Source organism: Peromyscus maniculatus, chromosome 9 (genome assembly GCF_049852395.1).
Source record: "Peromyscus maniculatus bairdii isolate BWxNUB_F1_BW_parent chromosome 9, HU_Pman_BW_mat_3.1, whole genome shotgun sequence".
NCBI classification, from domain to species: domain Eukaryota; kingdom Metazoa; phylum Chordata; class Mammalia; order Rodentia; family Cricetidae; genus Peromyscus; species Peromyscus maniculatus.
The window spans coordinates 42,687,339-42,707,201 of NC_134860.1; the positions used below are offsets into that span (position 1 = coordinate 42,687,339).

The 19,863-nt window shown below is 45.4% G+C and overlaps 1 protein-coding gene across 1 annotated transcript; it reads left to right on the top strand.

Annotated features, from left to right (window-relative positions):
* Positions 1-263: 263 nt before the first annotated feature.
* On the top strand, positions 264-11,866 carry Ptger2 (prostaglandin E receptor 2). The gene is made up of 2 exons (XM_006994168.4): positions 264-1,668; positions 10,617-11,866. Exons 1-2 carry the CDS (start codon positions 826-828, stop codon positions 10,860-10,862), a joined length of 1,089 nt encoding a protein of 362 aa, XP_006994230.3. The 5' UTR covers positions 264-825; the 3' UTR covers positions 10,863-11,866.
* The last annotated feature ends 7,997 nt before the right edge of the window (positions 11,867-19,863 follow it).

Consider the following 19,863-nt stretch of genomic DNA (forward strand, 5'->3'; position numbering starts at 1 on the left):
AAATGAAATGCTGATAACTGAATCAAGACAACTAACTGTACAACAGGCCGCTCGGTGGTGTACATGGTCCCATTCTTTCGATGAACAGGCTTGCTTTCACTTCCAGTTTTTGTCTCACTCACCCTTGTTGAGTGTCTTCTTGGCAATGTTTTTTAAAAAATGCAAAATAATAACCTCTCTCATACTGTTCTTACTTCAAGTTGTCTTAAGTCTTAGTTCTTCTGTTTTCTACATCTCACAGGACTGGGTCCTCCTAACTTCAGTTTGCTGAGTTGGTTTGCTTTCCTGTTACCTCAGCCTTACTACCCTGCTCTGGTTTCCAGCCATCTGCTAGGGCTAAAGGCTTGAAGTCAGACGACCCTGCAACTTCCGGGCACTCTGCAGGGAATGTAGACCCTACAGGCCGGCTCAGGGTGGACGCTAGGACCTCCTTCTACAGCCCAGCTAGTGTGTCTTGCCTTGTCCCCGCAGCAGCTCGCAGACAATGAAAGTTGCTCGCCTGGAAGCTACTACTGGACCCGCCCCCCCGACGGCGCGGATGGGGGTGTGGGGGACTGCTCCTCTATGCTCGCGCCCGCAGCTAGAGCGGGTGAGGCGCAGGAGCCTCCAGGGTGACCTGATGCATCAGGGAAGTGGCCACTGGGCGCGCAGACGGGAGACCCGGGCGAGGCTGCCCTTGGCGCGAGCTGGGGGCCCGGAAGGGAGCTCTGGATTTTGGTCCCTCCCCTTTTCCCTTCGGTGTCTTGGAGCACTGGGGCGCTCAGACCCTCCTGCTGTCAGGTACCAGCCTGGAGGAGAGCGCATCTCTCCTCCAAGCCCTCCACCATGGGCAATACCTCCAATGACTCCGGGTGGGTGGAGGACTGCGAGAATCGTCAGTTGCTCCCCTCGGGCGAAAGCCCAGCCATCAGCTCGGTGATGTTCTCAGCCGGGGTTCTGGGGAACCTTATTGCGCTGGCGCTGCTGGCGCGCCGTTGGCGCGGGGACACGGGGTGCAGTGCGGGTAGCAGGACCTCTATCTCCTTGTTCCACGTGCTGGTGACAGAGCTGGTGCTCACCGACCTTCTGGGGACCTGCCTCATCAGCCCGGTAGTGCTGGCTTCCTATGCGAAGAACCAGACCCTGGTGGCCATGGCTCCTGAGAGCCGCGTGTGCACCTATTTCGCCTTCACTATGACCTTCTTCAGTCTGGCCACGATGCTCATGCTCTTTGCCATGGCCCTGGAGCGCTACCTCTCCATCGGGCACCCTTACTTCTACCGGCGCCGCTTCTCGCACCGCGGGGGCCTGGCGGTCCTGCCCGCCATCTATGCGGTCTCCTTGCTCTTCTGCTCCCTGCCGCTGCTCAACTACGGGGAGTACGTCCAGTACTGCCCCGGGTCTTGGTGCTTTATCCGGCACGGGCGGACTGCATACCTGCAGCTGTACGCCACGGTGCTGCTGCTGCTCATCTTGGCGGTGCTCGCCTGCAACTTCAGCGTCATCCTTAACCTCATCCGCATGCACCGTCGGGGCAGAAGAAGCCGCTGTGGATCATCTGGCAGTGGCCTGGGTGGCCCTGGGTCTCGCAGGAGAGGAGAAAGGACTTCGATGGCGGAGGAGGCAGACCACCTCATTCTCCTGGCCATTATGACCATCACCTTCGCCATCTGCTCCTTGCCTTTCACAGTAAGTCACTCGTTTGTTTCCACAGCCCAGCTGCACGCAGCTTTTCTCAGACTCCTTTCTCCCCACCCTTTCCACCTCCAGACACACATTGGCAACTTGAAAAAAAATGCCCTAATTTATAAAGGTCTATTGCGTTCGCTGCTTTTCCTTTTCACCTTTACCCACTTCCTTCCGCCCCCAGCCTTTGCACAGGAACAACTTTGCTAAGTTAGCACGTCTGTGCCCTACAGGAACCTTCTCCGTGGTCCCTTCCCTGGGTTGGTGGGGAACTGAAGAGGAGGGAGTCCCTTCCAGATTAGGACGGTTGTTGCTGTTAAAAAATCTGACCACTGGAGCCCAGTTTGCTGGCCTTGGCCTTGAGGCCTCTTCCTTTGGTGCTTTCGTTTCTCGTGGGCAAAACGGAGTTGCTGACCCACAGCCTTCAGAGGGCCCTTGGTGTAGACGCTTTCATTTGACTTGAGGAATTTTAAGGTCAGAAATCTAGTTGACAGGCTCATCAGCTTAGATATTAGAGTGCCAGTCTGTGTGGTCACGAAAATGAGAGGAAAGGACCAATTGTTGCGTAGTGCTTTTGGCCCCCCTCACAGGAGACACTTGTAACCCCTTACAAAGTATTCTCTTGATGTCACTGTCAGGAATACACATACCCTCCGTTCTGTAGCTGCGCACTTCATGAGCGCGAAGACACACGTAGCAAGAGCTGGTACATCTCAGGGAAGGGGAGAAAAGGCTGCCCCGGGAATGGAGTAGAGTAGAAGCATGGGCGCTTCCCAGTTAGAGGGACCATTAGCTCTAAATAAATTAGTTCTAAAATAGGTCCTGAGCTCCTAACGTCTAATGTGGAGGCAGAGTCAAAGTTGGAGCCTTCTGGCCTCTCACAGAGAGCTGTAAACTGGGGATTTGGAAAAGGATGATATGAACGGTAGCTACCCAAAGACCTCACTTGCAGACGATGTAGAAATAGCTCTCTCCTGTCTCCTGTCCTCATCAAGGCTTCTGATTGGTGTCATCTACTCATCCTCCGGGATAGAAAGAGATTCACATATGGACCCCATTCCCAAGGAACCCTCCCCTCCACTTCTCAGCCATGTTATCTTGGCTCTGCTCCCTATTACCCTCACACTTGTACCTCCCCTCTGCCATGGGAGAAGATAGTCTGAATTGGTAAGTTATACTTAGCAGGAAATGAGATGGAGCTGGTCAAGGCTCCCTCTTAAATAATGAATTGGGCTGTGGAAGGTGGCATCTCCCTAGGCACCCCAGCAGGAGAGTTTGTGTTGTGGAATGTTGTGATTTAGAAACCAACATGGTGTTTGGGGTCATTTTTACTCAGAATAGCAAGAGCTGTTTTCTATGTTCCTCAAAAGTGTGTCAGACCTCTAGCCAGCAAGGAGTAGCATTCACAACCAGAGCTGGTGGGACCCCAGTCAGTTCCTCAGCTCTCTGGTGGTGGAGGAATATGGGACTCAGGAAATCCAGAATTAGTAGTGAACTGTTAATGCCAGCCATCGTCTCAGGTTATGAGCAGAGTGGAATTCTTCCTTCTAGGATGTCAGTCTTGGGCCTCCAAAGTTCAGGCCGGGCGGTGGTGGTGCAGGCCTGTAATCCCAGCACTCGAGAGGCAGAGGCAGGTGGATCTCTGTGAGTTCCAGGCCAGCCTGGTCTACAGAGTTTGTCCAGGACAGGCTCCAAAGCTACAGAGAAACCCTGTCTTGAAAAACAAAAACAAAAAACAAAACAAAAAAAAAACTCTCAAAATGGGAGGGAAAAAGCCCAGTACACTGAGATAATGTCAGTTCAGCTTACTGTGACACCCAAAAGACATAGGGCTCCGGGTGTGAATTTCTACATCAATTCATTGTCTTCTCAGTAACCTCCAAGAGGCATCCTACTGTGCAGATGAGTCCAGTAACTTCCTCCTGGGCTTCCAATCGCAGAGTTGTGATAGAGAGTGCCAAGCACTGAGTCCATCAAGTGTTAAAAGCAATAATGTCCAAAAGAAAGCCTCATTTCAAGAGTTCCGTGGGAGAAGATCCAGCTATGGCTTCACAAGAGAACTGTGAACGTATTGTAAATATCTGGACCACCTTGTCTCTTCTCCATGTTAGTGCCAACTATGTTTTTCATTGTCCTGCTCCACAGTCCTGTGAAATGCAAGCCCGAGACTGAGATTTTAGGAGACTGGCTAGTGTAAATGCTAGTCTAAATTAAGAAATAATCAGATTAACCCTCCCATAAAACCTTCTTTTGATGTCCATAAAACTTTTCTTTAGCGGGCTGGAGAGATGGCTCAGAGGTTAAGAGCACTGCTTACTCTTCCAAAGGTCCTGAGTTCAATTCCCAGCAACCACATGGTGGCTCACAACCATCTGTAATGAGATCTGGCACCCTCTTCTGGCCTGCAGGGATATGTGCAGACAGAACACTGTATACATAATAAATAAATAAATCTTTAAAAAAAAAAAAAACTTTTCTTTAGCGATTAAAAAAAGCATGTGGTGTTTAGGAAATGGCATTACTTTGGCTATCCAATATGAAGCCATGCATGAGACCAACAACATATTCCAAACTGTTTATCCACTAAATGAGTATTGTATAAATTAATAAATTCCTCCTTATGTTAATCAGCTGTTGTCATCATTTCACAGTGATAAATAGAAGCTGTTTTTCTTCCCGAAATGGAACAGAGCACAGGAAACATACGAGCCTTCCATTCCTGTCTCAAATACTGTTTGTGTCTCAATTTCCAGCCCACACCCAGCCACTTTCTCAGCACTTTGCTAATTGTGGTTAGCTTCTGGTCATTTTAAACTGTTTTCCACATGCCATTAGGATAAAGCGCTTATGCATTTTATTCAGTTCTGAAATTTCAAGACCCTACCATTGGCTCACCCTAAAAATATCTTCATCTTTACAAATTCTCCAGGGTTAGGATTTCTAGGTAAATCTGCTTAGTGGAAATCTGATCTTTGTACCATAGAAAAAAATCAAAGCAAACAACCCTGGAGTTTCCCATTCATTCCTGGTATTCCTTGTGTAAAATGTCATGTCGAAAGGTGGTGAAGGTCTGGTGTGAAATTAGACAATCATAAGGATATAAACTATAAAAATTCAGGTAGCCATGAAAGAGAAATCTAGACATCCTTGGTGCACACAGAGAACTTAGTGTGGCGATATGTAAGTGAATGCTCACCCACAGCTGAAATGCGCTTTATCATTGAGACATCATTAGCGATGTGTTTGACAATTGTTGGGACCGTTTAAATACACATCTCCTTTTAAGAGAACGTTCTTCTGTGTGAGTGGTTTCATTTGACATCTTCTGATTCACCAATTTGCTATTCTGCAGTGGTGACTGTAAATATAGACACAGTTATGATGATTTTTAAAATGTAGTCTGTACGAAGCATCACTTTTTTCACAACAGAGAGTTAGAGTTTTATATCCACACCTTCAGCTAGGTGATGTTCACTGTTATTTCAGGCCAGGGCTTATATATATATATATATATATCACAGCTTTTTGAGATCTCTTCCTTCTTCTTTGGCATATCAACAGCCCATCACAGTATGAACTTAAAAACAAATAGATACCGTCATTTAAGAATGCAGTCAGCAGACATTTTCCCAGGTGGAGGCTTAACTCTCAGTTAATCTACAACTTGCTCTGTTCGCTTGGCCTCTCCTGTCCCTGTTTTGAATTTCTGACCACCACTTCCCATCCAGGTCTTCAACCCAAGTCTACTGCACCTCAACTCACATCTCTGGGGTGTACTAAGCTCCATTTCTCTGACAGCATTTTGCTACCTAAAACTGTTCCCTAAATTGAAAGCAGGGTTTAAGTACTCTGAAACCAGGGCATGTGTATAATATGAAGGATCAGAGAAAGAGCATTTAGGGAAGGCTGAAACTTCCTGTGGACAAGGGGTGTTGATTTCTGCTCTGTGGGTAGTACGTGTGTTACCGTCTGGGACCTTGGCTGAGTGTGTCTTCTCTGCCAATTGAGAAATTAGAAGGCAGGGAGAATCTCCAGTGTAGCAGCAGAGAAAGTCTCAGACACAGCAGAGAGAATCAGCAGGTAAAGAACAGCATTTATTAGGGAAAACACACACACAGCAGATACACAGAGAGACAAGGCAGAGGTGAGCCGGGAAAGCTGAAGCCCCACCTCTCCGGAAGGCTGGCTTTAAGGGTCTGTGAGGAGTCTTCCTCCCCCAGTTTAGTGTTGGTCAGTCTGGACAAAGACAGGGAGGCTGGCAGCTCCACAAGTCTGAGGTAAACATGTCCTGATCCAGCCTTGAACTTGTCTTGCTGGTCCATCAGTGAGGGTAGGGTAGTGGGGGTAGGTAGGGTAGCATGGGGTGGAGGGGGCGGCAACTGGCGGGAGAAGAAGACAGGTCTTAAGGTCTTTGTCTTCAGTCAGGTATATGAAGAAAAAGCTGGGAGTTTGCCAGCTTTGGTATCTGTTTGTGGCTCCTCTCCCTGTCTGTCTGCCTATCAGAGATCTGACTGATCCCCTCCTAGCCCTTCACATGGGTCACTCCAAAGCCATCTGTGAAATACGTTTAGGGGACTCCTGGGTGGATGAATCACACTGTCCATCATTTCCCGAGAGCCACTGTCCCGGGCTGTATCTACTCGGCCATCACTGCAGTTCCAAGACACACAGTGCCAAGGCCACGCTCATGCTAGAGCCATACCGACGCCCCAGTTTTTTCTTATGAAGTAAAGTAGGCTGCAGTTTCCATGTGCCACAGACATGCGTGGGGAGAAAGGGCTTTTTTAAAGCATGCCCCCCCACCACCATCACAACAACGACAACAACAAATTAATAATTAACTGGGCAAAGCCTGTGGCTGGGACACCACACCATCTTACAGAAGGCGGATGAACACAGTGAGTGCTGCCTGCCAGTTTGCTGTTGGTCAGTATTGATGATGAAGAAGTCCCAGGGAGAGCCAAACAGATGCTTTAAAAAGGGGCCATAGTTTTTCCATCTCTAAACAGAAGAGGGATAGCCACAGGCTTTATGGCACCCTTGAACAGAAGTGTCTGCATATCTCTAGTTCAAGTAGTCGCTTGTGAATCTCACAGGAAGCTTTACATCAAAGGCTTTGTGTACATGGCTCAGGACACTGCCTGACTTTGAAGTTGGAGCCCCACCACTGCGGTTTGACTCCTTAGGCAAGGTAACCAGTCTTTTAAGCCTTAGCTTCCTTTCTCTCTGAAATGAGTCTGCACTCCTGTGAGGGGGGTGGGGAGGATGTCAGACCCCCTGAAGCCCATGTCTTAGCCAAGGCTGAATATGTCAAAGAAGCCAGGCAAGTGAATGTTTTAAATCTCCCATCATGATTTCACTGATGAGCCAAATGAAGTACTCATTCACTCTAGAATTCTGAACCCGCTTTGTATGGGATTAAAGATAGGAGGATAGTTAAAATGATAACCCCTGGCCACTGCCAAGATGAAGCTTACCATGGGCAGCTGCCCCAGACATGGCTGAAACAGCAGATTCCTGTCTGTCCCTCGATACGATGCATCACAGCTCTGTGGTCTTTGCAAAACCTGGGGTGGGGGAGGTCAAGCAGTTAACTCACTGGATGCATTAGACTAGCACCCGACATTTTTCTCACAGCAAGTATATTGGTAGTATATGCCAGAAGGCACAACCTCTGAATTTAAATTTTAGGACGTCACCAATACATCACTCATGAATTCCCAGGTCTCCCACGTGTCAGCTGTTTGTTAAGAAGTGAGGGTCAGCCATAGAGAGGGAGGAAGTGTGGCTGCATGGAGGTCCACACTCAGTTTGGAGCAGGTGACGGTAATAGGACTTTTTTTTTTTTTTTTAACATTAAGATCGGTCAAGTACATTTCCAAGAGGAGATTCATGAGAAATCCAGGCAGGGCCAATGTGCAGGTCAGGATGCAGAAGAGGAAGACGGGTGGCAGGGTCTGAGCTGTGGTCTCTATTGGGGTTTCTGCAAGAAAGGCATGTCAAGGTGGAAGGATTGGGATTGGCAAACCTGGATAATTATGGCAGGCTGTCAGCTACAGGGCAGTCCTTAGCCGTCTGGTCACAAGATCCTAGATCATTAACGAGGAGAACATTACTATGGGTTATGGGGTCTATAGAGGAGGTATATCTCAGGACTTCTTAGTAATGTAGCAAAGACATACTCCCTATGGAGCCTTTTCTTGGTTGCAATAATTAGCCATCCCAAGGAGGGGCAGTCTCTCCCCAGCTAGAGACTTTTAGACATCTAAACCTCATAAAAGGGTTGCGAATGTAGCTCAGCGGTAGAATGCTTGCCAAACATACGTGAGGCCCTCAGTTCAAGTGCCAGCACCATAAAGAAAAAAAAAAACTCACATCATAAAGTATCATGATATATCAGAGTTATAACTGTAATAGTTACATGACAGTGTTGAATGTTCTTAGTACTGCTAAATTGTGCACTTGAAAGTGCTAAAAATGGTACATTTTATGTTATGTGGACTTCATCGCAACTTAAAAAAGACATTGACTCCATAATGCACAAGACCAAAGGTGGTATTCCAATCAGAAGAGAAGAGACAGGCTGTCAGGGAAGATGGAGACAGAGACGGAGACTACATCAAGGGAAGGTGCCCGAAGTTGGCCTGTCTTCTAAATGTAAAAGAATTGAGCCATCTCCTACAGAGGACTAGCTACCTTCTGAAAGGCATATTTGAAGCACTTCTAAAGCTTACCCACCATGACGGATGAAAAGAAAAAGCAGCGGCCCAGAATTGTTCCATCCTTAAAGCAGCTCGCGCTTCTCATTATCCTATCACACTCTACAAGATCAGCAGCTATGACGTAGGTCAGTCTGCGCTGAGAACCTGACTCATCTTCATGAGTGGCGCTGGAGAGGAAGGTGCTCAAGCCTGTCCACGCTGCTTGCCTTGCATGCCCCACTCAGCATTACTGTGTTCTCTACGAAACTAGATCAGAGACAGCTATGAGGTTCTCTACAACAAAGTGCTCTTATTTGTGTATGGTGTGTGTGTGTGTGTGTGTGTGTGTGTGTGTGTGTGTGTGTGTGTGTGTGTGTGTGTGTGTGCGATGTATTTCAATCTATCAGAATTATGTACACTATTACTGAGTTTCTCCCTCCATGCTGGCCTCTTGAACACGTCATACTGAATAGTTTGCATCCAGAGTAGTGTGGCCCATTGCACAGCCCCACCTAACTCTTCTCTCTGAGGTCTGAGAAGCCCACCATCAATTCTTCTTTTTCCTTACTCATCTGCCAACTCTTTTCTCCATTCCTCATGCCAAGATTCTCTGGCATAAACACCTCTAGCTGCCAAACCTTCCCGCTATTGTCCTAACATAAGCAACCCGAAGAGGACTGCTTTTCTCTCTCCCTATAATTTGTTTGGTACATCCAGTTCCCAGATGCTGCAGAGTAAGTACCAGGGCAAAGGGAAAGAATGAGTTATTTTGGGAAAAGGGTGTCGGGGAAGAAGTGGATGGCTTCCCTAAGTCACAGACTAGGCCAGAGGATCCCTGGAGCATTAAGAATTCATGTGTTAGAGGATGAGGTGTGATCCACATTCGATCTCCTCCTCTTTGTAGGCTGGAATGAAGAGGTATGGCTACCAAACAGGTACTGTCCCCTGCCGGTCTTACCAAACTGCTGCATTAAGCCAGAGGAGAGCACCAATACTGATTTGAAAATGCTGATCCCCGTATAAGAATGTGTCTGTCCACTTCCCAGCGTTTAGGACATCATTCTGAAGGCCCCTGCTGTAACACTGACCTGGATGTAACACATACTCAAGTACCACACCAGCACCAGAAGTCTTGGGTTTGTACCCTAACTAGGCCACTAAACAGCCTTAGGTTCATGGCAAGTGACATTAACTCCTCGGTGCCTCCATGTTGTCACTGGTGAACTGAGGTCACAACTCACTTTCTGTGGAGCACTATTACAGGAGCACCATTGAAGCAGCTAACGTGTTGCTTCCAACGACCCTGTGAAGCAGGCTCACAGTTTCTTGTCCACGATACCAAAGTTACACAACAGAGTTAAATTCAAGCCATCATAGTGTAATACTCAGACCCAGCACTCAGTTGCTTTCTCTTGCTGAATCATGAATGATGATGGTCGCATCAGGCCAGATATTTGGAAACATAACATGTTATTCCCGAAGCTTACTTCCTCATCTGTTACAGTTTCAGTAGGATTAGGAAGAAAGCAGGTTCATGACCTGGAGTGCTTCACAACACATATATTGGGCTACTGATAAATAGGAGCTAATAAATATCATCATCATTACTTACTGATATTATTAAAATATTCCATTTGGCAAAGCACAGTGGCTCCCACCTGTAATCCTACCTGGGAGTTTATAGGCAGATCGTGCAGTTTAGGTCAGTTTGGGGCTATCTAATGAGACCATCTGAAGGGAAAACAGATTGTATTCTAGATGCCTAGAAAAGTTTGTTAATTTCCCTCCATTTCCAATGACAAGACTAGAAAGTTTTGTGTGATGCCAATGTTAATTGTAACCCTTAGAGTACTCGGGGGGGTTTTTTGTTGGTTTTTTGGTTTGGTTTTTATGTTGTTGTTGTTGTTGTTTTGTTTCTTTGTTTTTCAAGATAGAGATTCTCTGTGTAGCTTTGGTGCCTGTCCTGGAGCTCACTCTGTAGACCAGACTGACCTCGAACTCACAGAGATCCGCCTGGCTCTGCCTCCCGAGTGCTGGGATTAAAGGTGTGCGCCACCACTGCCCGGCTAGAGTACTTCTTTTAAGTTCACAGAAAAATGATTGTTATGATTTACGTAGGAGACTTTTGCCACCCACCCTTTCGCTGCCCACCACCACACAAAACAAGGCTAGACCTCAAGAGACAACGGGATCCAAGTCAGCTTGCCTACAACGTAGAACTAACACCATTTTCCTCTCTGCTTCTTTCAGATCTTTGCTTATATGAATGAAACCTCTTCCCGAAAGGAGAAGTGGGACCTCCGAGCTCTTAGATTTTTATCAATTAACTCTATCATTGACCCTTGGGTCTTTGCCATCCTTAGACCACCGGTCCTGAGACTAGTGCGTTCAGTCCTCTGTTGTCGGACTTCATTGAGAACACAAGAAGCTTCACGAACTTCCTGTTCTACCCAGCCCAGTGCCAGTAAACAGACTGACCTTTGTAGACAGTTGTGAGGATGCACTTCAAGAGGGAGCCTTTGGCAAACGCCTTTAAACGGCCTCGTTGGAGAAACGTCAAGAGCTGGCATATAAACAAAATGAAGCTGCCCTGATGAAGTTTGACTGTAGATCTGATGACAAATCTTTGTGGAAGTCCTCCGAAGGATGTCTAGGGCTCACCTTATGTGGCCTTTGAAGGACAACCAGCTGTGTCTGAGACTCACTTGATTTAAGCTTTCCTGCTGAATGACAAAGCGTGTGGTTTTGTAATTTGTTTAAAACTCTGCGTGGTGACTGTCTCCTGTTTTAGATTTCGATGCCACTGCTGTTATAAATGCAGAGTGCAGTCAGGCCAAATGAAAACTCATTCTCTAGGAAGTCAATTCGTGCAAGCGATGAAGCAACCGAGGCGGACAAGTGGTTGTCTTGTGACTACTTAATGGACTCTTTATTTGGATCATGAAGTTGGAAGTCACTGGTCCCTTTTACTGTAAAGCTGTAACGTTTGTGTGTGGGGGAGTCCTCTCCAGTCACTACTGTGCCCTCCTGAGAGGGCAGCACTGATTTGGTTAGTGGCGGTTTGGTTCACCCTTCCCTTAGGAGCCTCGTCCTGTTGTCGGGTTATTTATTCTGTTTGTCTATTGTGATGATGCTACTGAAGATGACTTCAGAAATTTCCTTCTCAAAAAGAAATAATTTAAAAAAGTGAATTCTAATGAATGCTCTTCAGGTTTTTGTCGGGGAAATCTTTTTTCACAGTTGTATCTGAGGCCAGATTTTAAGAATCAAAATCTGAAAAATCGAGTCCATTCTTCAAGCGCACTGGAATCCTTCTGGTGTTGCTACTAGGGATATGACTAACACACACATATACTTTACAACATTGATTGTGTCACAGCAAATTCTTCTGTCTGTATTTTTATTTAAGGAACATACTTTGACTCATACTACAGAAGAAATCATGTAACTGTGAGTCATATCTTAATGTATTTCCAAACATTTGGCGTGGTGTAAACTCAGCACTAAAGTATTTCAGTGAGCGTGTACATTTTAGTCAGAGTTATGGTATAAACACATCTGAAATGCTACAAACTAAACTATAAAACAAAACACAGAAAAGTGGAAGTCTTCAACATACTTACTCCCCGACAACAGTTTGCAATTAATGTACACATGGCATCTTTTAAGTGAAATGAAAGTTGAAAAAAAAATCGAATTAATTTTTGGCAAGCATGTAAAATGTGTGTTTGTCGTAAATTAAAGTTTTAAGATATTCAGTGGAGTTCTTGATATTCAAAGAGAGTTTTGCTTTCAGTTTTCTCTCTTCTAACATGGTCAATCGAATAATATAACTGCCTTATTCGAGAGCAACAAAATTGTAGGGTGGCTGTTATTTTTTAAAATTTAGTTGTTTCTCAGGTTTCATTGTTTACTGGATGCTGTTTTCTACAATTAGTTATCAAACCTGATGATCATTTAGAAAGACTCCAAATACCTAAGCATTTCTGATATAAATTATCTGTATCATCAGCTCTTATTTTTAAAAGAATAAATAAATGATTTGCATTTGTATAAATTTAAGCGTGGCAGGCAAAGTTTAACAACAAAAATCTAGACAGGTATAAATAAATACCCCCTCTCCACCCAGTGTTTCATGCCAAGAAATTACACCCAGGGGAACACTGAGGCTGTGATCCTCAAGCATAAAATTCCAGTTATTTTGAATCTGGAATTTTGATCCCTTTTATCAGATGACTTCCTAAAATCTCAGAATGAAAAAATATTAACTATGGTCTCTCAGGCCACACTGTACTCCTGCACCCATTCCAGAACAATGCCTGAGAATTCTTTAAAATGGACATATTACTAATGGGAATAAATGATACATTTGGGAGCTCATAATATCATAATTCAAGCCACTGAAATTATTTATTTATTACCATTATTATATCCAATTTTGAGCATGGTGTGCATGCATTTCTTTGCATGTGCACACGCATACACATACACACACACATGCATGAGTGTTAGCCTCTGTGTGTGGGGGGGGGGCCCACAGGTTGTTGGGAATCATCCTTCATGGGTCTTCTACCTTATTCATTGAGGTAAGATCTTTCAATCAAATGAGGAGCTCACCAATATGGCCAGTCTATCTAGACAGCTTGCTCTGGAAGTTCTCTGTCTCTGCCAGACCAGAAATTATGTGGGTTCTGGGGATCCAAATTCTAATCTTCATGTTTGTGCAGAAGGGCTTTAACCCCTGAGCCATCTCCTCAGTTCTGTCAAGTCATTTATTTAAGAACTAGTCAGTCTCCAGGACCCCATCCCTTGTGTGCTTCTGTCCCTTGCACTCTGGTGACTAAGTTCTGTTGCTTCATTTGCACCAGCTTATACATAGAAGAAACAGAATGCCAAAGCTTTATCTAACAATTACCTATTGTTCATGACGTTTCAAAGGCAACTTAGAAAACAATACTGCCTAGAAGGTATGTAACAATTTCCTCTTTAGAGACCCTATCCCACCAGCCATGCTTGTTTCAGTAACTGACTCGTTTTCCAGGTAGATGAAAGATTACAGGGTTGAATTTGAGAAAAGAAAACCTGATTTTGTTTTTGGCTTCCAACTGTCCCTGGTGTGAAAAGGGAGAAAAATGTCAAGTGAATAGTCACCAGAGGATGCCAGCCTTGTGAGGGTGTCCTGGAATGGAACCGAGTGGTCTGTTCTGTGCCGGTCTGTTTCAAGGTGATCCAGTGTGACCCTGGTCATCTTTCCGAGAAAGATCTTAGAAATGCTGCTGTTAAATTTAGAGCCTTTGCTTTCTAGAGATCAGATGGAGAACCAAGTTTGTTGTAAAGTCTATAGAAGATGCAAATGTCAAGAACATGAGAGCCAAGATAACCTACACCAGCCCCATGCTCCAGAAACAACCACCTCAAACCACAGAACCAAGACAACCTAGAGCCGATGCTCTAGAAACTACCATCCCCAAACTGCCTGGGCTAGCACGGGTTTCAAGCAGGGGCGTCAATCCACCCCACCCCATGACCAGCATCTCTTGTTAAACTTCAATACTCTCCTCCCCAGCACCAGTACACTTTGCAGGAGTGGGGGAGGCGGGGGGGGGGGGGGGGGTGTCCTAACGCTGAAGTCAAGACAGCTCTGATTTGGACTCAGACTAAGAAAAACAACACGCTCTGGCTTAGAATTTGACAACTTTGAAAGGCAGAGGAGAACAATTAGCTCTCACTTGGGATAAGGTTTGTTTATTTCACTTAGCTTAAGCCAAACCTAATGGTTTTCCAGACTTGGGAAAGACTCCTACTTGGGCCATGCACAGAGATGCATTCCCCTCTGCAAAAGAACATTTCTCCGTGCAGGGTCATGAGCCCGTGCTTCTCAGTGGGAGGGTTCAGTGAAGTTCATCCCTTCCCACTGTATGTCTTCTCTGTGTACACTCTTGACATAGCGCCAATCCCTCAACAGCATTACAACAGACTTTGTAACTTAAAAAAACATTTCATCAGTGGGGTGTGGTGGTGCATGTCTTTAACCCCAGCACTCAGGAGGCAGAGGCAGGAGAATCTCTTTAAGGTCAGCTGGTCTAGATATTGAATTCTAGGCCAACCAGGGCCACATAGTGAGACCCTATCTTAAAAACAAATGTCAAAACAGAAGGCATTTGATCACCTGAAAGACTATGGAAAGCAGTAGTAGTTTAGAAACTCACAAAAGCTATAATCCAATTTACACACAGCCAAAGGTCTTCTGTCAGGCACTGCTGTTTTCATCAAGTTCCTTTTTCATCCTGGAGACTCCTGTGATTTAAAAAACAATTGTAAATACTTGAATTGTGGTCTTATGTACTGTGAAATGCGCGTGGTATTAAAGGTCAGTTTTAGTAATCCAATTCTACAACTCAGGTGTGTGACATGTGGAAATTTTACAGAGTCAAGTGTAAGTCAGCGATGATTCAGGTGGGAAAGGATGACACACTCAGGGATAAAGGAGGAATGTCTAATGAGAGGAATATTTACCGAGGGGTGGCAGGGTGAAGGGATGAGTGGAGGGGGCCTTGGAAGCTCTTCTTCCTCCTATGCCTTCAGTAACAAGGGAGGGAAGCAGTTACTGGGACCCAGTGAGAGATGCAGAAGACGCCGTCCTCTAGAGCCATGTGGATGGATACTGCAGTAGAGATGCAGTGAGGGATGCAGAAGACACCGTCCTCCAGAGCCATGGCTCAGAAAGAGGAAACAGCTACTACCCAGCCACAAGACGGGAAGGAGTTCCTCTGCCCCTCGCTCCCATCAGGCAAACCTAGTTGTAGTTACTCTACAATGCAAGAGGACCTGGGCTGTCTACCCATGAGCGTTAAATCTAGAGGGCAAAATGAAAGGTAGCCAACATGAGTAGTTTCACAATTTGTGTTGGGTAGTTCTGCTTGTCATCTTGCACATCAAATAGATACCCTTTAGCAAGTGTGGGGAATAGAGATCTGCCCCATTTTCATGGAAAGGGTTAAGATACCATAGATCTCCTTTCCAAAATACTTGCCCTAAACTCTGTATACTGGTTTAGAATTGAAGTCGTATTTTGAGAAAGATCACTGGGAAAAAGAAAAACCTAACTGTGGGCAGGCCCTGCCAACCAAACCACAGGTCGGATAGGTCCACAGTGCCATATAAAGAGCATACAAAACAATTCAGTGACATCTAAACACTAATAAGCACCACAGGGAAAGTGGCACAGAGGGGCATACCTATAATCCCATTCCTAGAGAGGCTGGAGCCCAAAGAAAGTGGATTTGAAACCAGACTGGTCTCCAAAGGAAAAAAAAAAGTGAAGAATGGAGTCAGGGTAGACAGGGATAAGATTTTAACAATGTAGAAAAAAAAAAAAGCACAGGTTCCAGGAGCAGCTGCCAGTGTGGCTGGTCCTGCTCCATGGGGTTTGCCTTTGCTTCTTTATTCATCCCCTTTTCTCTTCTCACTTTTGTGACACAGTCTCACTATGTAGCCCAGGCTATCCTCAAACTCAAAGTCCTCCTGTCCCACCTTCCAGAATGCTGAAATCCAGGCATGTACCACCACACTCCGCCCCCTTCCTTCCTTCTTTAGTGCACACAGTCAGCACACACTCCTTCTTTCTTTAGTGCACACAGTCAGCACACACTCCTTTCTTTGGTGCACACACTCAGCACACACTCCTTGTTTCTTCGGTGTACACACTCAGCACACACTCCTTCTTTCTTTGGTACACACCCTCAGCACACATTCCTTTCTTTGGTGCACACCCTCAGCACACATTCCTTCTTTCTTTGGTGCACACATTCAGCATGCAAACTCTAAATGTTTTTTTCAGACTCCCCAAGTTTTCCCAGACAAGTTATTTCATTGCTCCGAGTTCCCGTTTTCTCATCTCTAAATGGAGATAGCATCATCTACCTGTCAATTTTTCAGGTCACCAGGACATTTAACACTATGCCTGGACACAGTAAATGCTGAGTAGTTTAGGGCCTGTGTTTTCCTGGATGCCAAGTTTAGAGGGCGTTCTGACTTCACGCACACCTGGCTCCACTTTCTGATACTTGGACGTGGTGGTGATGGCTGGAGTGATTCTGCCCTTGCTCCTCTATCAGGTAACAATCAAGAATTGTGTGAGTTCTGATACATGGACTCCCGGCTTAAGCTTAACATTGTGTTTCTACTGATGCCACCCAAGTTTCTTTGGAAACAAGGTCATACCTTAGAACCCTTAACAAGTAAAAGAAGCATGAGCACCCCAGTTTGCAGAGTGGGATGCTAGGTGCGCAGGGTTAGGTGAGGCGGCTATCAAGGGTGTTCTAGTTAGAATTACTGTTGCTATAATGAAACACCATGACCAAAAGCGAAGTGTTCATCACTGAAGGAAGTTAGGACAGGAACTCAAACAGGACAGGAACCTGGAGGCAGGAGCTGATACAAAGGCCATGGAGGGGTGCTACTTACTGGCTTCCTCCCCATGGCTTGCTCAGCCTGCTTTCTTATAGAACCGAGGACCACCAGACCAGGGGTGGCACCATTCACAGTGGGCTGGGCCCTCCCCCATCAATCACTAATTAAGAAAATGTCCTACAGGCTTGCCTACAGCTGGATCTTATGGAAGCATTTTCTTGAGGTTCCCTCGTCCCTGATGACTTTATCATGTATCAAGTTGACATGAAACTAGCCAGCACAGAGGGTATCCTTCAAGTTGCCCCTGTGATTAGGGTTCTAATCAAAAATCTAATCTGCAACCACATGACCACCTGTTTTTTTTTCTTCCCCTCCCCCTTGGCCATGTACACTAGTTGGGGGAGGGGTGGGCATTGGATTGTTAATTGAACTTGGTCCTTCATGTCAATGACTTAGTTCTGAGGTGATATCAGAGCTAAAACCCACACTTTGGAATGGGACTTCTTGGCTCCTAGTTATCAAATGACATCTTTACTAGAAATAACTAGCAGACTCATCTCAGCCCTAAGGGTGTGCATGATAAATCCAGCATTTAAAAAAACGGCAACAGCCAGACCTTTATAGATAGAGTTAAGACTATCTTTCAGCTCTTAGAGAGTGTCTCAGTATTTCCACACTGAGTTTAGAGAAACCAGCCAAAAAGGCCCTGACTTTTGAAAACCCACACTCACTTTCCTGTGTTCTTAAAAATAAATGTTCTGGTGTTACTTGAGAATGAAAGACACAATAACCAGAATGTTATGGGCTGCATACTGCGGTGTGCTACCTCTGACCTGTAAAAATAAATCTCCTTGTGTAAGTAGGAATTCCGATAAAAGAAGAACATGCCTAAGTATAAATGAGGGACCTTTATTCTCTTTACTGCCTATTATGGTGATGGGGGAGTTGAGCTCCCACCCTGAGAGGAAACACCAGCTCGGATGTTCACATCTTTCCATGGCACATCGGTTTGAAACACTAATAAGGAAGGTGAAGGTGTAGACACTGCCTGCCTTTTACAAGTTATTATTTTTTTTCAGTACTGGGGATCAACACCAGAGCTTCATCAGGGTATAGGCAAGCACTAGACCACTAAGATGCATCCCCAGCCCCTTTCTAAGAATCTCTTGTTTTTCCCCCACAATGTTATAGTGACTTAATGGCTGCAACGACTTAGTATGTGAGAAACATTATTATTTCATGATCGATATTAATGGCGTCTTCAAACAATAAAGTTGTGCCTTTAGTTTATCTATTGAACATGTTAAGAATATAAAATAGGATATTTTATAGTAGGACTATTAAGTAGGAGGCCAGTCACCCAAGGCGAAGCAGAGTGGTATTCTATGCACAGCACACTGGAAGATTAACCCAGAAAGCTGAGCTGGGGCTGGACTGCAGAGGGAGGAGGCTCTGGTGGTGGTTTTATCTCTCTTTCTCACCTCCTTCTTCTCTCACCTCCCTCCCTGCTCAGACCAGCCAAAGGTCATTTTACCCCACAGAAACCTTCTGTGGATACTCTTTCTAAAACCCTAAGATGGCCTCAAACTCACTATGGAGCCAGGGATGGCCTTGAACTCCTGTCTCTACTTCCCAAATGCTGGGATTGCAAGTGTGTGCCACTGTGCCCAGCTTTGTGCAGTGCTGGAGATGGAGCCCAGGGTGTGAGCATGCAGGTAAGCACAATAGCTACACCCTCGGATATGCTCCCCTTTAAAACAAGAAGCAACCCAGTGAGTTCCTCTGTGTGAGAGTAGGGTGTCCATGCAAGGGGATAGCTCCATGACCAGGCTTGCAAGATGAAAAATACCCCTGTAGGATGCCTACCATATAGGCCATCAGGACCCAACTGGCATGAGAATGGTGTCTGTATAGGGCAGTTAGAGGCTCAGATTTGGACCAACAGCTTGAGCAGGAAAAAGGAGGTGTGGAGGAGAGTGATGGCCATGATGAGAGATTGGTCATTTAGATGGGTTTAACAAATAAACCAGCATTTGAAGAGAACAGAGAGCAGATGTCACAGATCAAGAGTGGAAATGAGAATAGATACAGTGGGGCCAGATTGGAAGCAAGGACTTGGTTCTAGCTCATATTTTTCAAAATACACACATAAATAAGTGTGTATCTTCTCTGGTTTTATTCACCAAGAGAACACGAAATTTGCAAGCCTTCCCCCAACCCAATGGTAACAAGCATTCCTCTTGCCAACTTGGTCTTTACATAGCATTGTTGTTGTTGTTGTTGTTATTGTTGTTGTTTTTCTGAAGAAGACAGTGGGTTTCATGGAAATGATTGATTCCAGGGAGAGAGTAGAACAAATTTTAATATTCTATTCTGTAAGAAAATTAAGAGGAATTCAAAGAACAAAATAATCACACCACAAGAATGTTGAAGCTAGATTCAAAGTGGATTCCCACCAACCCAGGTGGTGCAAATTCAAACTTCAAAATGTAGAATGGTAACAGATTACGGGTGTGTGTGCAGTACTGTTTTGTGCAACACACAAAACTGACCCCACGCAGACAAGAATAAGTTTTGAAGTGAAAATATCTGCCGATAAAATAATTGCTAATGGCAAAGCAAAGGAGGAACTTGATGGTGAGATGTTCAGACAGGCTTTGACTGAGTCTGAGGAGCAGAGCAGCCAGCACCAGTGATAGACACAACTGAAGTCACGAGCCAGAAGACTGTATGTAATACGCCCTGGAATCACTTTGGGGAGGGTTCCTTCAGTCAAAGACTCGTCTCACAATCATGAAGAAAGACCTGCCCTGTGATCTTCAAGAGCCCAAAACCATGGGAGTCAAGGAGAGGTGAAGAACGATCCCAGACAGAATTCTTTCCTGAGGGTCAAAAAGAGCGGATATGAGTGGTTCTGAATTAGATCCTTTCACTGGGGTTGATTGGGACAATTAGCAAAATGTAGCTTGGTATTGAGAGCTAAATGGTAATGCACCCATCTTAACTTCCTTCCTTTGGTTATTGTCTCATGCTAATGTTGGATAATATCCTCGGAAAAACACACAGAAGTCTTCATGGTGATGAC